At 35.7% G+C, this 16,308-nt stretch overlaps 1 protein-coding gene across 1 annotated transcript in view; it reads left to right on the forward strand.

Annotated features, from left to right (window-relative positions):
* TM9SF2 (transmembrane 9 superfamily member 2) overlaps positions 1-15,848 on the forward strand; it is a 29,223-nt gene extending 13,375 nt beyond the window's left edge. The window contains exons 7-17 of the mRNA XM_050906543.1: positions 446-557; positions 3,089-3,168; positions 3,262-3,370; positions 3,494-3,626; positions 3,872-3,991; positions 6,179-6,236; positions 6,890-7,049; positions 8,542-8,693; positions 9,734-9,845; positions 10,467-10,638; positions 14,729-15,848. Coding sequence (XP_050762500.1) covers positions 446-557; positions 3,089-3,168; positions 3,262-3,370; positions 3,494-3,626; positions 3,872-3,991; positions 6,179-6,236; positions 6,890-7,049; positions 8,542-8,693; positions 9,734-9,845; positions 10,467-10,638; positions 14,729-14,796 — 1,276 coding nt within the window. The 3' untranslated portion in view covers positions 14,797-15,848. The remainder of the gene's footprint in view (positions 1-445; positions 558-3,088; positions 3,169-3,261; positions 3,371-3,493; positions 3,627-3,871; positions 3,992-6,178; positions 6,237-6,889; positions 7,050-8,541; positions 8,694-9,733; positions 9,846-10,466; positions 10,639-14,728) is intronic.
* Positions 15,849-16,308: the final 460 nt, after the last annotated feature.

Below are 16,308 nucleotides of genomic sequence, written 5' to 3' on the forward strand. Positions count from 1 at the left end.
TTTATTATTTCTTAGCATCTTGTCTTTCCTTTCTTTTGTATTCTTGGTATAACTGAGCTTGTTGCATTGTTGGTCCAGCATCATGATGAAAGTATTTTTTTCTGACAGAAGTTAGTAATTCTGTTGTTGTAACTTTTTGAGTGTTTTGGAGGTTCTTAGCGGTACTCAGAGTTCTTTAATTTTTGGTGCTCTGCTCTAAAGACTCTGTTCTCTATAGTTTTCTTTTTAGAAGAGACAACTTTTGTTTAAAAAGTTCAAGTATCAAAAAGTCCTGTGCTTATGATATATTCCTTATGAGTTCTGAAATTTATGAGCCATTAAGAACGATTTTTATATTTAAGGGAAGAATCCTGGATGAAACTGATGCTTTTGTAAGATAAATGAATTCTTTCTTAAGAGTGTTGTCAGTGAAGCAGCTTTCATTCTGTGTTTTTTCTTCCTGCAGTTACAAGCATACTCATCCAGACAACCCTGATTGCTCAGGAGTACCTATGGATATAAGTAATAAGGCTAACGGAGAAGTCAAAATAGCTTACACATACTCTGTTTCTTTTCACGTGAGTACCAAGCTTTCTTTAGTAGTTAACTCTTAAAATCATGCATTAATACTTCAAATTATAAAGATGGACAACTAAAATTATCCCAAGTAAAATTGTGGGTTTAAAACTTTATTTGAACTGGAATGTCAGAGATGGCTTGGGATTTAACCACACACTTTACAATTTTGCATACCACCCCCCCCACACTGAATGTGAAATGCATATGTGTTTTTTAAAGAATCACACTTTCCATGTTTACCTAGGTTGTCTGGTAGATTATTTTTCAATCCAAGCTCTTAAGCCTGAGAATTTGTGTGTTTCAGCAAATCACTGTTGTAGTTAGGTTGAAGCTGATCATTTTCTGCTCTCCTGCTGCAAGAGCTTTCTTCTCTCCAAGGTCTTCTTCTCATGGAAATCTGCAAAAGAGTAGGACGCTGGTATTCTTTGTTCCTCTATTCTCTATTTAAAAGCAATATATCAGGCAGCTGCAGGGAACAGTGATACTTGAATATGTCTCATTCTGGTGACAAGCAAGAGTTTTTTTTTTTTTTTTTTTTTAAATGGAGTTTGCTGGACAAACTGTTTTCTAAAGTTTCCCACTCTTTCCCAAACTGTTTCCCTATTAGTCTAAGACCTCAAAATGCAAGTGACTTGCTAAAAAGAGTGCAGATTATAGCTAACTGGATTTCTTGACTCCATGTGTATTGAGGGAATAGCTCACACACAGCAGTTCATTTTTTCAACCTCAATAATTCTGTGATTCTTCTGGATATGAAGGAGTCTACTTTTTTTTTTGTCATTATGGACTTTAATCAAAATCTTGGCAATTAATAGATTTAAAAAATAGCAATAAGGCAATTTTTATTTTTGTTTAACCTTTCTCTTGTTCTGATTGCAAGGTCAGTGGTCTCTTTCAAAATGATAGGCCATTGCTATATCAAGGCTGTTCATATATCTTTCTTAATTCTAGACTTACAGCCTGCTGTAGGATTCAGTTCAACTGTGGTGAAATGGAGACTAAATAGTTGATCTTTAAAGTTAGTTGGAGGGTAGCATTGAGTTAGGGTGTGGGATCCATTGCCACTGTCATAAGAACTACACAGTAAAGCACTGGTCTTACAATATCATTACATTGCCACAGTTTCTCAGGCATGAACCCCTTTTATCTCTTATAAGCTGTTATAGCAGTGTTTGTAGAATTACCATGATCATTCTTTAGTAATGTACTGGATTACATGGTAAAGTTCAAAATACAATAAATAGTATAAGAAAAATATTCAGAAATGGTTATATTATGTATGACTTAATTGTATTTTGAGAAATTACATCAGTTATGATGCTGAAATTAATTTGTATACTGAAAAGTACTTCTGTAAACCTGTGAGAAGTTAGTAATTAAGAATGACCTTAGCTTCACGCTATTATATTGTTTCTCTTTAAAAAATTACATGCCCAACTGTGTGTGTGTGTTACTGTCCTGTGCACAATGTTACATCACATGGAGGTCGTCTTCTGAAATTCCATCAGGTTGGCAGATCGGGTCATGTCAGGAAGACAGAAAAAAGGCATTGTAGGTATGGGGGAAAATGCAATTCTATCCTAGAATCGTTGATACTGGTTTAGAAACTTGTTGCTTGCTTTGAGACCTAGTTGTATTATCTCAGTGAACTAGATATTTGATCTTGGCTAAATTTTTTAACTCGCTTTTTTTCGTATTTTCAAAACCTGGCTTTACTGGAAAGCACTCTTGTATGTTATAAATTACTGAAATAACATCCTGTCAGAAAGACACCAGGCCATTTTTATTAATTGATACTAGTGTTTATGGTTTGTTTAACAGCAATCTTCAGGTTGATCAGCACTGTTTATTCCTTTTTTCATGTTTATTCTGCAAAATAAAACAAAGAAATGCTCTTTTTGAAGTGTTTCTGATCAATGAATGTTCAGTCTGAATAAGTATAATCCGTTCGAATGCCTGAAGGAATAATTTGTTTCCCTCTACTAACAATGTAAGTTCTGTAGTATTGTCTCCCCATCTGTCTTGCAGGATAAGCTCAACGTAATTGGATTGTAGTTGGTACTGAAACGAGGTTGTATGAAAGCAAAGGATAATTTGGACAGAGCACTTACCTAGAAAGTGGAATATTACGCTGGAGACTATATAGCAGAGCTTAGTTTCTCAATGTCTGTGGTGTTGACTGACATATGCTAAAAAATGCATGTTCTTTTATTATTCTGCTAGTTATTCAAATTCCAGATGAATTAATTGTAATTCGTGAAAGGAGGAAGCACAATTAAATTAATTTGATAGGCCTTTATGTCTTAAGAAGACATGGGTGTTCAATACTATTCAGAAAATATTTTGGTTTAGATTCTATGGTCAAATCTTAGGTTTGGTTTTAGGTAGCTATTATTAAACTTCCCTTTGAGGCATGCAACGTGAAATTTCCAATTTGTTATGAGATTTGATTGCTTTGCATGACCATCAACTTGTAAATTTACAAGTTGGATACTGACTGTATCTGAAAGTGATGTGTTTACTCTTTCAGGAAGAAAAAAGTATAAGGTGGGCATCAAGATGGGATTATATTTTGGAATCCATGCCTCACACTCACATTCAATGGTTTAGGTGAGAAGAAAGTTTGTCTTCAAGTGTACTGTACTGAAGCGTTTACATTCCAATTTGAATGATGATTTTTTTTTTCCCCCCCTTCAAATTCAGTATTATGAATTCCTTGGTGATTGTCCTCTTTCTGTCTGGAATGGTAGCTATGATTATGTTGAGGACACTGCATAAAGACATTGCAAGATACAATCAGATGGATTCCACTGTAAGTCTAAAATATACCTCCTAAAATTTATTTGGAATGTAGTTTTTTCAGCAAAATGTATTTCTCTAACAGGCTATTTAAATGGCAATCTACTGTATTAAAATAGGTGTATTTCCTTTACAGGAAGATGCTCAAGAAGAATTTGGCTGGAAACTGGTTCATGGTGATATTTTCAGGCCCCCAAGAAAAGGAATGCTGTTGTCCGTTTTTCTAGGCTCTGGCACACAGATCTTAATAATGACTTTTGTTACCCTGTGTAAGTAATAAAGTGGGGAGCAGTTAGTTGAGTACAGATGATTTTTCACTGTTAATTGCATGGTACTAGCAAAAATAGCAGTATAGTTTTTGTCTAGAAATTTCTTAAAAGTCTTAAGGTTAGAAACAGCTGAGCTGATATAGTAGACATGTAACTTAGTATACACAGATTTTAACATAACTGATGTACTGGCTTTAAGTCAAATGTATAGTTACTTTCTAAAATTGTGCATCTCTGCTTCATAGTTTTTGCTTGCCTGGGATTTTTGTCACCTGCTAACCGGGGAGCTCTAATGACCTGTGCTGTAGTTTTGTGGGTACTGCTTGGAACTCCAGCCGGTTATGTTGCTGCCAGATTCTACAAATGTGAGTAAAAGTTATTTAAAATGACAAGGCTTAAGTTCATTAAAGTAAATTATCATCACAGAAATGATTTCTATTTTGCAATACTGTTTGTAGTTTCCCTCAGGGCAAGTTGGAGAAATGTACTTACCTTAACAACAGAAAACACATACAGAACACTGACATGGTTACATTGGTTTTGATGTGATCATGCCTAAAGAACCTGAGTTGCTCTTGCTGCTGCGTATTTACGAATTGGGAAGCAAACTCCATTTTACTAGTACTAAGCTCATTACATCAGACAGTTTTGTACTTCTGTTTCCTATGGGCGGGGGGGGGCGGTGTTAACTTGTATTTAGTTTCAGCCATCGATGTTGCTTGGTAACTTCCCCCCCCCCGCCCCCAAATCATGAACCTCTGTTCTTGCATGCCTGAGATTTGTCACCTCTTTTTAGCTAGTTCCTAGGTCTTTGAGAGAATGGTGCTTATCAGGCAGGGGCGCAGGGGGAAGGATTATTAGGTGTTCTGTAGTTGCAGAAATCAACCCAGTGGTGTTTGGGTACCTGACAGTAGTTAGTTGATACTGTTTTCCTTCACTGATGCCAGCTAGCTATTGTTTCAAGGCCTGCCTGCCAACCTCAAATGGTTTGCCTCTGTACCCTCTGGTTTATTTTAAGGTGAAGCATGCCATTCCGCATACAGCTTGTTTTAATTACCTCACTCAAGGTAAAAGACTCTTTATGACTGACTGAGCTGGATCTTTTGAACTATTTTAGTTCTGAACATACAGGGCTAGAGAAGGAGTTTATTTCTGAACTTCAGCCTGGCAGTAGGCTTGGAGTTCTTTCTTCTAACCATTTTGTAATTTTCATGTGGGGAGAACCATTGGGGAAGGAGGGTTTGTATTTTCTAAGGAGTTTTTCCATAATGGTAGTGATGTGATAGTGAATTATTCCTGTTCCTAATCTTCAAGCCAATTAGACTTAAATGGAAGGAGACTTTAGGACTAAGAGCATAATTGAGGACAGAATTATTCTTTATATCATGCTGTATATTATGTATTTTGAAGGATACTTTGAGTGTATTGATGGTAAATTGAATCCTGTATCTTTGGTGGAGATGTAGCTAATAATAATTACATTTCATATTATGCTTATTGGGAATCATTTAGTTGATACTTGAATATTGTGTTTAACTACTAAGACAGTGAGTGGCTGATCCAGAGATATTCTTGTTATAACATGAGGTGGTCCGTACCCTGTATAGAGCATGTAAACATGAATGTTTCTCCTTATAGTATACAAATAAAGGGATGTGATACATAAACCAAAATGCAACTGAAATGAATATCCAGTTCTAAAACGTTTTTTTTATTTTTTCAACATTGCATTTAAAAAGTGAAACCTGAGTTGAAATTAAATGGTTAATCTTAATAACCGGTGCCATGTTCTACCAAGATTTTATGAAGAAATAGAAACTTAATTAAAATCACTCTAACAATAATCACTTCTGACTCTTGAGGTAGAGAAGCATGTCATTATGGCAGTGCTCCGATGAAATTGTCAGCTTCACTGAATTCCAGCAGGATATTTTCATTTGGAAGTATGCTGACTAGAATTTTTATCAGTGTAGTGCAAATTCATAAAGATTTTCTTAATAAAGCTATCTTTGGTCTTTTGGTATCACCACTCCTTAATGCTGTTAAGACTCAAGAAAGCATCACTACTTCCTGTAAGCGTGTTAGTCCTGACTTTCCTATAAGATTTGTAGAAACAATTATTTCAAGAAAACTGTTAAGCTTGCTTTTCACATATTTATGTATTTTTTCCTACTTGAAACCTGCAGTCAAACGCTAGAAAGCTTAAACTTCTTAATCACTCCAGGTTTAAACTGTTTTTTTAAAGACTTAAAAGTAGTGCAAATCTGCTTCCTCCTTTTAGCAGATAGAGTGGTCAGAGACCCAGTTTATTTAGTTGGATACTTTTCCTGACCTTGGTCTGAGGCTTTTCTTTGCTTTGAAGCTCTGTGATTAAGCAATACGATGAGGAAATTCAGTTTTATTACTGAAGAATTAGTTTACTGTTTTAAATTTGGGCATGATAGCACATTATTTGAGTATTTGCAAGCTAAGTATAACAGGCAAATGGACTGGAAAATTAATAGTTGTGAGCTTAATGCATGTTTTGATGACTGTCAAATGTTTTAATACAGCATTTGGAGGAGAGAAATGGAAAACAAATGTCCTGCTGACATCATTCCTTTGTCCTGGGTAAGTTGAGAATATCGCCACGATTAAAAGAATTAAATTGCTTCTTTGATATGCATAGCTAATTTTTAAGTTTCAGCTATACAATTAAATCTTATTACATCGTCCCTTTATTCCAGAAGCTACAAGAATATCACGGCGCTTTTGACAGAGATGAATATGTTAATGGCATATCAACCTTAGATTTTTTTTTTTTAGTAAGCATTTGTTTACTCTCACCACATGAAAAGGTTGATTAAGAAAGAGCATTATGATAGTAGTAAGTTTTAGACAGGCACACTTTTTCATTGCTTTCTTTTACTCTCTAGGCTGTTTCTCTGACCACACTGTAGTTGGTCTTATATAGTGTCATATACTGTATAACCACTGTGATAAATTTTTCTACTTAATCACAGCAAGCAGTCTTACCCTGAAGTGTAGTTAAGACAAGCGTATATGTGAAATTGCTTAGTTGGAACGTCGGCTCCTGCTGGAGTTCAGTCCCACTAGATTAATAAAGAATTGCTTGTTTGACCTCTTCATTTTGATATTTTGTGTGTGTCATTTGGTTTTAACAGAGATTTACACTAAAATCTTAATACAGTGCTATTGTTTTGTTAACATTATTAAATATTGAGGAGTATTTCTGTGCTTTAAGTGTGTTATGTATTTTTCAGAATTGTATTTGCAGATTTTTTTATCATGAACCTCATTCTCTGGGGAGAAGGCTCTTCAGCAGCTATTCCGTTTGGTACTTTGGTTGCTATTTTGGCACTCTGGTTTTGCATATCTGTACCGCTGACGTTTATTGGTGCCTATTTTGGTTTTAAGAAAAATGTAAGTGGTTTTGAGAAATTGTTTTGTAAGTGTGTGTATACATATATATTTTTCGCTGTACAGACTATGACTGAGGTAGCACCTAAGCTAGTTGCATTGTCAGCTCCAGTTCCGTTCAGTTACTTTAGAGCTGCATTAGATATCCAGTCTTGGGATTCCAAGACTTTGATATTCAGTTGGTTGTTGGTGGTGATATTTCTCCACAATGATTAGGTTTATCATTGTATTTAATTGAGTGACTGCTCCAGGTAAAGCAGTGATTTGGGCATTTTTATTTTAATTAGCATCTCTTTCATTACTAAAAAAATTAGTTGGCCCAGCCAAGCATAAGGGAAAGCAACTTAGGCATTTCTGGTTTTCCCCCATGTTTTTTCTTCCTGTCTGCCCTCTACACTGAGGATATTTTCTGATCAAATTGCTAGAATTCTTGTGCAATCTCTTTGCATAAGTGTTCTGTAGATGGTTATCACTGCTTGACAGACATTAATTGGGATTTACTCCTAAACTGATCAATTTTACTTATTTATATGAGGGCTCTGTAACACTGGTGACCAAACCTTCTTAAATAATGAAATCGGTTCTTCTCTTCTTGCTTAAAAAGTGGTTTACTGTGCCCCACAAACTTAAAGATCTATAGGTTCAGATATTTTTGTGGGTTTTTTTCCTGTAGAGGAAGCCAGAGTTCCAGCTCTCTGTAGCTCTCATGGAATACCTTCAGAGAATATTTAAGTATCTTAGAAGGCACTTTTTAAGTCGATTGTAGTTATACCATTTTTCTTAACCAGAATTCAGTGTATTTTTGTGATAACCATGTTGAAATTCCAGCAAACCGCCCTGCATTGTACAGAGGCAGTTCCTTTAAGAAAGGATTTGATAAACTATAAGGCAACGTGACAGGTGTCACAAATACGTTAAAATCAAATCAGAAAGCAAGTCCCTAGCAAGTATCTATTGATGGTCTTGATGTAATCTTTACGAAAGGGAAAAGATGGCAAAGTATGCATTTTTCTGCCTTAAATTTTTTTCTCCCACCATACTGATCTATTCATGCATCTTAAATTAGGATTTAATTGCCAGATTGAATCCTCTCAGTTTGTAAGTTTACCCTAATGTGATTCTTGGAGTAAATCCTGAAAAACAATGTACAGGGATTTTTAGAAGGGGAAGAAAGAGTCTGCACCACCTCTACCCGCCAGCTGAAAAGTGAGAAATCAGCTCAGGCTCTATAACAGATCATAGATGGGTAATCGTGAAAAGGGAAGTCCAAAATATCTGTTGCTATGTTTTCAATAAGAGCTGTCTTTTAGTTTGTTTGCCTAGCAAATGTTGGTAGCTAGGCTGGTAGCGAAAGCAGATGTAGTAGTAGTTGGGTATGCGCATGCTGAAAACAAATAGTAGACTTTTGCTACCACTCATTTCAAAAAGAAAGCAAAAAGGTGGCGCTGTAATTTGACATGTTATTTATTTAGCATTTTCTTATTTTTGTTTAAAGGCTATTGAACACCCTGTTCGCACAAATCAAATTCCTCGTCAGATTCCTGAACAATCATTCTATACAAAGCCATTACCTGGCATTATCATGGGAGGGATTCTGCCTTTTGGATGTATCTTTATACAGTTGTTCTTTATTCTCAATAGTATTTGGTAAGTTAACTACAATCTCTTTGACTTTTCTCTGTCATAAAAGGTGGTCATTTCTTTGTGAAAGTTTTTCTTCAAGAGATGCTTTGACTGATTTGTGGTGATACAGGGTTACCAGAATACTGGTTCAATAAAAATTTAAATGTTAACATCTTGTTAATGTTTTGTGGTTTAGAAGATATTCAGTGCCTGTTTTGCTTGTCGAGGTGTATAGAGAAGTGGCTGTGATATGCTTAGCAATTTACAGCTGACCTACAATATTCAAATAGCTAGTTTTCTCATGCTACTTCTCTGACTTCACATGGAAGTGGCTCTGAAGCTGACATGGCATATAACTTGGGAGTTGTAAGTATATTAAAATTGACTTGAGGGTTTTTTGGTAGTTTTTGGGCTAGAAAAGTGTTACTACTCCTGGGGAAAAAAAAAGAAACAAAACCAAATTTTGTGAAATCTTTATGAAGGCACCAGAGAGTAATTGTTTTCAAAAATAAAGCACCAAAGACTAGTCCAGTGTAACTGAATTCTGATGTGAGCTCATAGCACACTGACAAACTAATCTACTGTGAGGGATTTGTCTTCCTTCTGGCACAATTTAGGTATTGGATCTCGTTAAACTGTTTCTGAACCTTGAATAGGTGTCTCTACCCAACGTAGACAGCTACAGCATTTGACATTTCTTGTTATTTTGCAGCTCTGCCTCTTTGATTGAAATGTGAGGTGAAATCCAAGTTCTGCTGAAGTCAGTGGAAGAGGTCATGTTGACTTCACTAGAACTGTAATTTCATTCATTATGTCTAGTCAGTTCTTTCCCTAAAATCCCAACCAGGACCATGCTTTGGGCTTGCTTTCTCACTGTTATCAGACCGAGCTGCCAAGGCTCCTATTCTTCAGAAAACAAGTTAGCCAATTGTATGGCCACACAACTGACAGTACCTCAGTAGGAAGGGGAATACTTAAGGTGAAGGTGATATTACTGCATATGAAGAAATAATATTAGCACAGTGTCCATCTTAATTTTTTTTTTTTTAAACTCCCTTTTATAGGTCTCACCAGATGTATTACATGTTTGGCTTCCTGTTTCTGGTATTCATTATTTTGGTTATTACATGTTCTGAGGCTACAATATTGCTCTGCTACTTCCATCTATGTGCAGAGGTAAGAAATATTCTTCAGTATTCGTACTTGATATTGTTTTAAGGATGCCTCCAAAAAATGTTAAGGCTTTTGTAATTGGAAATAAGTATTTCAGAATTCAACATAAACACCGTTACTAGATGTCCTTAAACCATGTCTTTAAAAAGTGAAGCAGAAGTGAAGCAGGCTACTTTTGGCAAAACTTGTAACAAATATTAAAACACTGCACTGAGTACCATTGGGTCAGATATCTCATCTTTAGAGTGACTCCCTGTTTTCTGAAGATGCTAAACTAATCCATTAACTTTGTTCAATCAAAGTCCATTTTGGACATGCCCAACCTTGGGGGAAAAAAAATCTGTGGCTGCCAATAGTAGGTCTGGCTTATTTGGGTTTTTAGATTTTTGCCTATTTTATATTGATCTTTAGGTTTCTTATCTCTATTTGTGAATGGTGTAGTTAAAGCAATGTTGATTATATATAGGTTTTTTCCTGTAGATAAAAACCATAAAAACTCACTTTTGGATAAAGTGATAATAGAAAAAGTAGCTCTGCATTCACTAATAGGGTCAGTGTGTTAGAGGCGTATGGAATATTACTCACGTTTTGTTTTTTTTTTTTTCTTTTCCCCACCCCTTGTAGGATTATCACTGGCAGTGGCGTTCATTTCTCACTAGTGGTTTCACTGCAGTTTATTTCCTAATATATGCAATACATTATTTTTTTTCTAAACTGCAAATCACAGGAACAGCTAGCACCATTTTATATTTTGGTTATACCATGATTATGGTTTTGATCTTCTTCCTTTTCACAGGTAAGTATATTGAACCTTAATTTTAAATTTTGAGTCTACGTTTAGCTTTACACAGTAGAATCCTTTGATTCTTGATCCTTTGAAAGACATCATATGTCTTTGATTTTTTTCCAGGTAGTTGTGTAGCATTTTGCAACTCTGTGATCACAAATTTTAGTGAAAGAGATTAAGTGAGGATGAGGCAAAACTACTGCTAATGTGAGATGTGGCATATAATTAGGTCTTCAAATATGACACCTTTAAACACGATAAATACTTCTCCAGGTTTCATTCCTGTGTTAGCCGTGTGACAAACTTGATTTTTTAAATTAGTTGTCTTTGGAGAAACACACTTCAAATCACACACAATCAAGTATAAAGTTACAATGTCAATTAAGGAAGAAATTTCAGCTTTTGTGGAATAGGAGGAAGGAAGAGACAGGAGTAAAAGTTCACAGAGAATACTTCCTTTTTTTTTTTTTTCTCCCCCCTTCCATTTGCTCTCTTCTGGAATTTCTTCACCTTCTTTCCCAATTGCATTGAAGTGGCAGACAGAATTTCTTAACCATTTTTTTATGCAGTCCTGTCAGAACCTTGTCATCTTTATTGTGAGCTTTTGGAGAAGCACCTGTCTTAGGTGCTGCATTTCAATTTCCTCTTCAGTAAGTGAGATGAGGTCACAAAATCTTCCTTTGTCATCTTCAGTACTAAGAAGGAATCTTCAGTCAGACACACATATCCCTTGTTTAGGGTGGAAGAATGGCAGTGAAAATGCAAGAAGTCTCCTTTCAAACTCTCATGCAAGCAGGCAGCAACTGCCAGCTCCTCAAAAATCTTAAAAATACTAAATTCTGTTCCAGCAGAATGTAATCTGTCTTTGTGGACTTTACCCTACAGAGCAGTATTTTTGAAACTATTTTGAACTGATTGATGCTTTAAATTTCAAGCTCCACATTTATGATGAAGTGTAATGATTCCTAAGGCTTTGATATGTATACAGCTATACAGGCTATATTTTGAGGCCTCCGAGAACACAAATGGCTTGTCATCAGAGCTTTTAATACAGATCTCACTATAAGTGGAATTTTCATTTCCACTTAACATAGGAGAACAAAAAAAATCTAGTGGGAAAAGAACTGACACTTGAGAATGGTGTCCATTTTAAGTGTAACTGAATGTTAATGTCAAAGACATTGCCACTTCAGCTTAGGAAATACTGAAGCTGTTTGTGCACCACGGCTGAATGCAGATGATGATGAACAGGAGCAAGAGCCTGCAAGGAGTTTCTTGGGTCATTGCCTGTTAAAAGGAGGGAATGGGACTTAAGTACGTTATATAATCTCTTTGAAAAGTGATCAAGCTGTGTTCCAAAAGTGGTTAGTTTTATCTTCCATCCTTCTTTTTAAGTCAGTCTAATGTGTTTTGGCATTGCTTGCGGATATTTTGTAATTTGCACATCATCTCTACTTTTATTTATATTTTGTGTACTGGTTAGCGAGTCATTCTGAATGCATAGATCAGAGATTCTGCCTCCCTTTCTCACTCCGTCTTATTTCTCACCCTGCCTTTCTCTTAACCTTTAGTTCTGATCTGGGTTTACTAATAGTCTCATGAATTTAAGAATGCATGGTAGTTCAACTAGAAATGAATGTGTACTGCTGTATGTAGATCAATTTTAAATGCGGTGCAAGCTTACAAAGTAGCATGAAAAAATAATTAGGCCTTACATAAGTGTAAGGTCAATTAATTTAGTTTCACTAGCTTTTCCAACAGATATTCGGCATGTCTGCCTTTAATAGTAAACAGTTTTGGCCAAAACCAGAGTTGTCTTTACCCTGTCTCCTTTGTTCAGTCTGTTTACTTTGGATGCATGCAGTAATTCTGGAGTGCACACATTCAATATAAAGGGGATTTACAGTAAATTTTCTCTCCTGAGACTTGGCTTAGCTGCCCTTCTGCACCTAAGGTACCCATATAATTTCCATCTTTTGCCCTTATTCTTTCAAGTCAGTCATGTCGCATGACACTGTCTAGAGGCGTTAAAATGTGTCCCGTGCGTCCCCCTTTTCCTTTGCTCACACATTCACTTTCAGTTGACCAATCGGCTGTGCAGTGCCTGCCAGCAAATTTGGGGAGTCCTTTTCAGGGTAGGTTCACAAGCACACAAAGAAGAGGTGGTTTACTCTCCGACCCCTTAAGATGCTTTCTGTGGTAGTCATTTGTATGTAATTGAGGCAGTGGAGATGCGAGTTATGCTGTGCAACTTGAACTAAGTTTTCAGAGTTTGTATGCTTTTGTTTTTTGAAATTTTCAGTTTCTATATTGAAATTAGGGGAGAATACATGTGAAGTTAACCAAACGGTTAGAACTTTGAAACATCATATGCTTAACGATTTTTTTATCTACTTCCCACAAGATTAAGTGCAAATTATCCTTTAATTTGAGGGCATAGTCCTGTTTCTTAAGATTTAAGAAGAATTTTGTCCATTTAGGTTGATATGCATTCCAAGGTGAATATGTTCAGTTCTCTGAGATTTACTGAAGTGCTTTGAGATAAGGTTTTACAGAAAAAGTTAGAAGCAGGGTAAAGGGATAGGCAGTTCTCCAGTTTCTTAAACGAAAAAGCATATTAGCAATTTAGCAAAAACTGTTCCTAAAGCCAACTGACTTCCTATGTCAGGATGATAAAGAAGCTAAAAAGAAAAAATCGTAATTGTTGTATCAAAACTATTCTGCTGCTTACTCATCTGGTAAAAATTGTCAGTATCAGGAAGGGTTTTGACGGTGCCCTGCTGCTATGTCAGTGCAACACATGCTTCAGGCACTTGCATCCATACTGCATTCCAGGTCATTGATCAGACTCAGCAGGCAAAATACCGGGAGCTACATGACAAATCTTTGATTCACAGCTGGGACCACAACTACGTATCATAGTAAATGAGTCAGTTAAACATCAGTAGTTTAGCAAGCGTGAAGGAAAAAAAAAAATTACTGTGATATCATTCATGGTTCCTTCCAAGCTTGTATAGTGAATGAGTTAGCACACAACTTTCGTTGTGCCTCTTATCAGATCTAAAATAAAGGCTGTTTTTTTCTTTAAAGAACTTACTTGGCTCTTGCATAAGTTAAGGCTGTGATTTTAGAAAAGGTACTCAGGCAAAAATCAGATAATCTTCAGGGCTTTTTTCCTGCCCTAGTTTTTGTGGGAAACGAAGGTTCCTGTAACAGGTGTTCTGAGCTGCTGAGTCCATTATCGTTCTGATTGAGGCTGCATTTTGAAGTAATACAGTTAGATTAACAAAGCCCAACCGTATTAACTACTTTGCATTCAAAAGAATATTTTTGTTAAAAACTTCTGTTGGAGTTTCACAAAGAGAAGGGGTGGAGCTATTTTTCTTCAGCTAAAAGGCTTAAAGTTATCAGGGAAACAGTCTTCGTCCTTAAATTTCAGTTCAGGTTTGCTTATACCTTTTGACTGCCTTAAGTATTTCAGAAGTGTTTATTTTTAAGGTATGTAACACATGTTTTCAATAGGAAGTACAAGTTGTGTAGTGACGACACTGTGGTTTGAAATTTTTATGAAGTTGATTTACGCAGAAATAAATTACGCAGAAATTTACGTAGTGCTCTAATTTTCCAAGACCTTAAAGTATAACTAAGAAACGGGAACTCCTTTTGATGCTGTCAATCTAATTGGTTTATTAAATATAATAACAAATTCTGACTAGCTGAGCAGATCATGTGAAGCGTGTGACTAGTCACTGAAGAAGGGTGAAATGGAGCAATGTGAAGGAGTTGGACTGGGGAATAATGAAACAACAAAGCACAAATATGTAGGAAGAGAAATAACACAGAAACAGCTTAAAACAAGAGTCTTCCACATGATCAGCTCTATGATTGTGAAAGTAATGAGATAACTTTATATAGTAGTTGATGCCTATAAAGACCAGGTACTATCTGTAACTTTCCATTATCTGTTCTGATGGATGTACTGAGGACTAAAGACAGCAGATTGCATATACATATGTCCTGATTTATGAACTACAGATAGAAATTCGTGTCTCCTGTGTCAGTTTTCCTAATGTGTAAGTTTTTTGTTTTTTGTTTTTAGGGACAATTGGATTCTTTGCATGCTTTTGGTTTGTAACCAAAATATACAGCGTGGTGAAAGTTGACTGAAGAAACCAATGTAAAGAATTAACACAGAAGAGGTTTAATCTTCATTAACGTAACTTAAAGAAGTGGTCTAGTTGATGAACTTGAGCTTTATCAGAAGTATTGGCTTCCTGTTCTTTGAGAATGATACTGAATATGCAGCTGCCCCAAACAGTTTTTCCACTAACACGTTTGTATTGTGACTTAACGACCTGTTTTCATTCAGGTCTTAATGAAGATCAGAGTTACAGTATTTATGCATTTGTAAATACAACTATACTTTAAAAGAAATGTTAAATTCTAATGGCAGAGTAGAAGTGGCTGTATTACACGACTTAATGATACTTCTGATCAAAGTACACCTGTAAATAGTTTTTTCTAGCTTGGTAGGTGGGATGAATTATTTTTCTTTGAGGGAAATGAGAACTTTTTATTATGCTAACTTTGAAGGATGACTCTTAAGAAGTGTTGCTTTTAGTTTGGATGTGATTTTTATTTTTTACTGGTGTTACGTCCATAAATATTCTGATTTCTGTGACTTCATTAGTTTCGGTGTTCTTGGCCTTTTAAACTATGTGCCTCTCAGTCCTTGAATTTATAAATTCATAATCTAATAAATATTGTAAAAATGTCTTCAGTGGCTTATTACATATTACAGGTTCATAAAAATATGTAAATACAATTATATTGAAGACGGATGCTTAAAGATTGCATAGAGTATTTTATGGCATTTTCTATGGTTTAATGTATATTGACACACTCTTAGATCTGCAAGAAATGTTACTTGTGCTACATGGCTATAACACGGAAATGTGATTGTGGCGCATGAGAATTAAATTATACACACATTTAACAAAACCACTCTGCAGCATTAATCCAGTCCTTAACCCAGATGTGTTTTCAGAGATTGCTATGGAATTGTCAGTATGTTGAGAAGATCTTACAATGCATGAGTCAGCATTCTCTGCTGATCTTGCTTTTAAAAGATGTCGATGATGCATATTCTATACGGCAACCATTGCTGATTGTACTTAATGTAGGTTAAAAAATAAAAGAAAACTACTATTTTTGCCTTATATTAAGAGACTAATGTTGATTTTGGATGACTAGCATTAAACCTATATTTGATTTTTTTGAAAATGGAGTATTTTGATCATGTCTTGTTCGGTAATTTTAGACTCGTAACACAATCTGGCTTTTGCCATGTTTTCACAAGCCTGATAAAATTTTATTTAAAATTAAACTTCATGTACCCATTGCCATTCATAAGGTTGGGGTTTTTTATTCTTAGCGGTTTATTTTTCTAAAAGACCTTAACCTAATGATGCTTGAATACTGAATCCAATAAAAATATCTTTGGTTAAGGTAACTTGTCATTATTAACCTCCTAAAAGTTGGCATGTAAAAAGGCTTCCGGTGACGTTTCCTCAATTGCTGTGCTCCGCAACCCCTCCCAGCTGAACCGCACCACTGGCGTGCTCTGCCTGTCCCCAACCACAGCTCTGCTCAGATGTTGTGGACAGGTTTGTTCTTGTG

This window comes from Gymnogyps californianus, chromosome 1, assembly GCF_018139145.2.
Source record: "Gymnogyps californianus isolate 813 chromosome 1, ASM1813914v2, whole genome shotgun sequence".
In the NCBI taxonomy this organism is placed as follows: domain Eukaryota; kingdom Metazoa; phylum Chordata; class Aves; order Accipitriformes; family Cathartidae; genus Gymnogyps; species Gymnogyps californianus.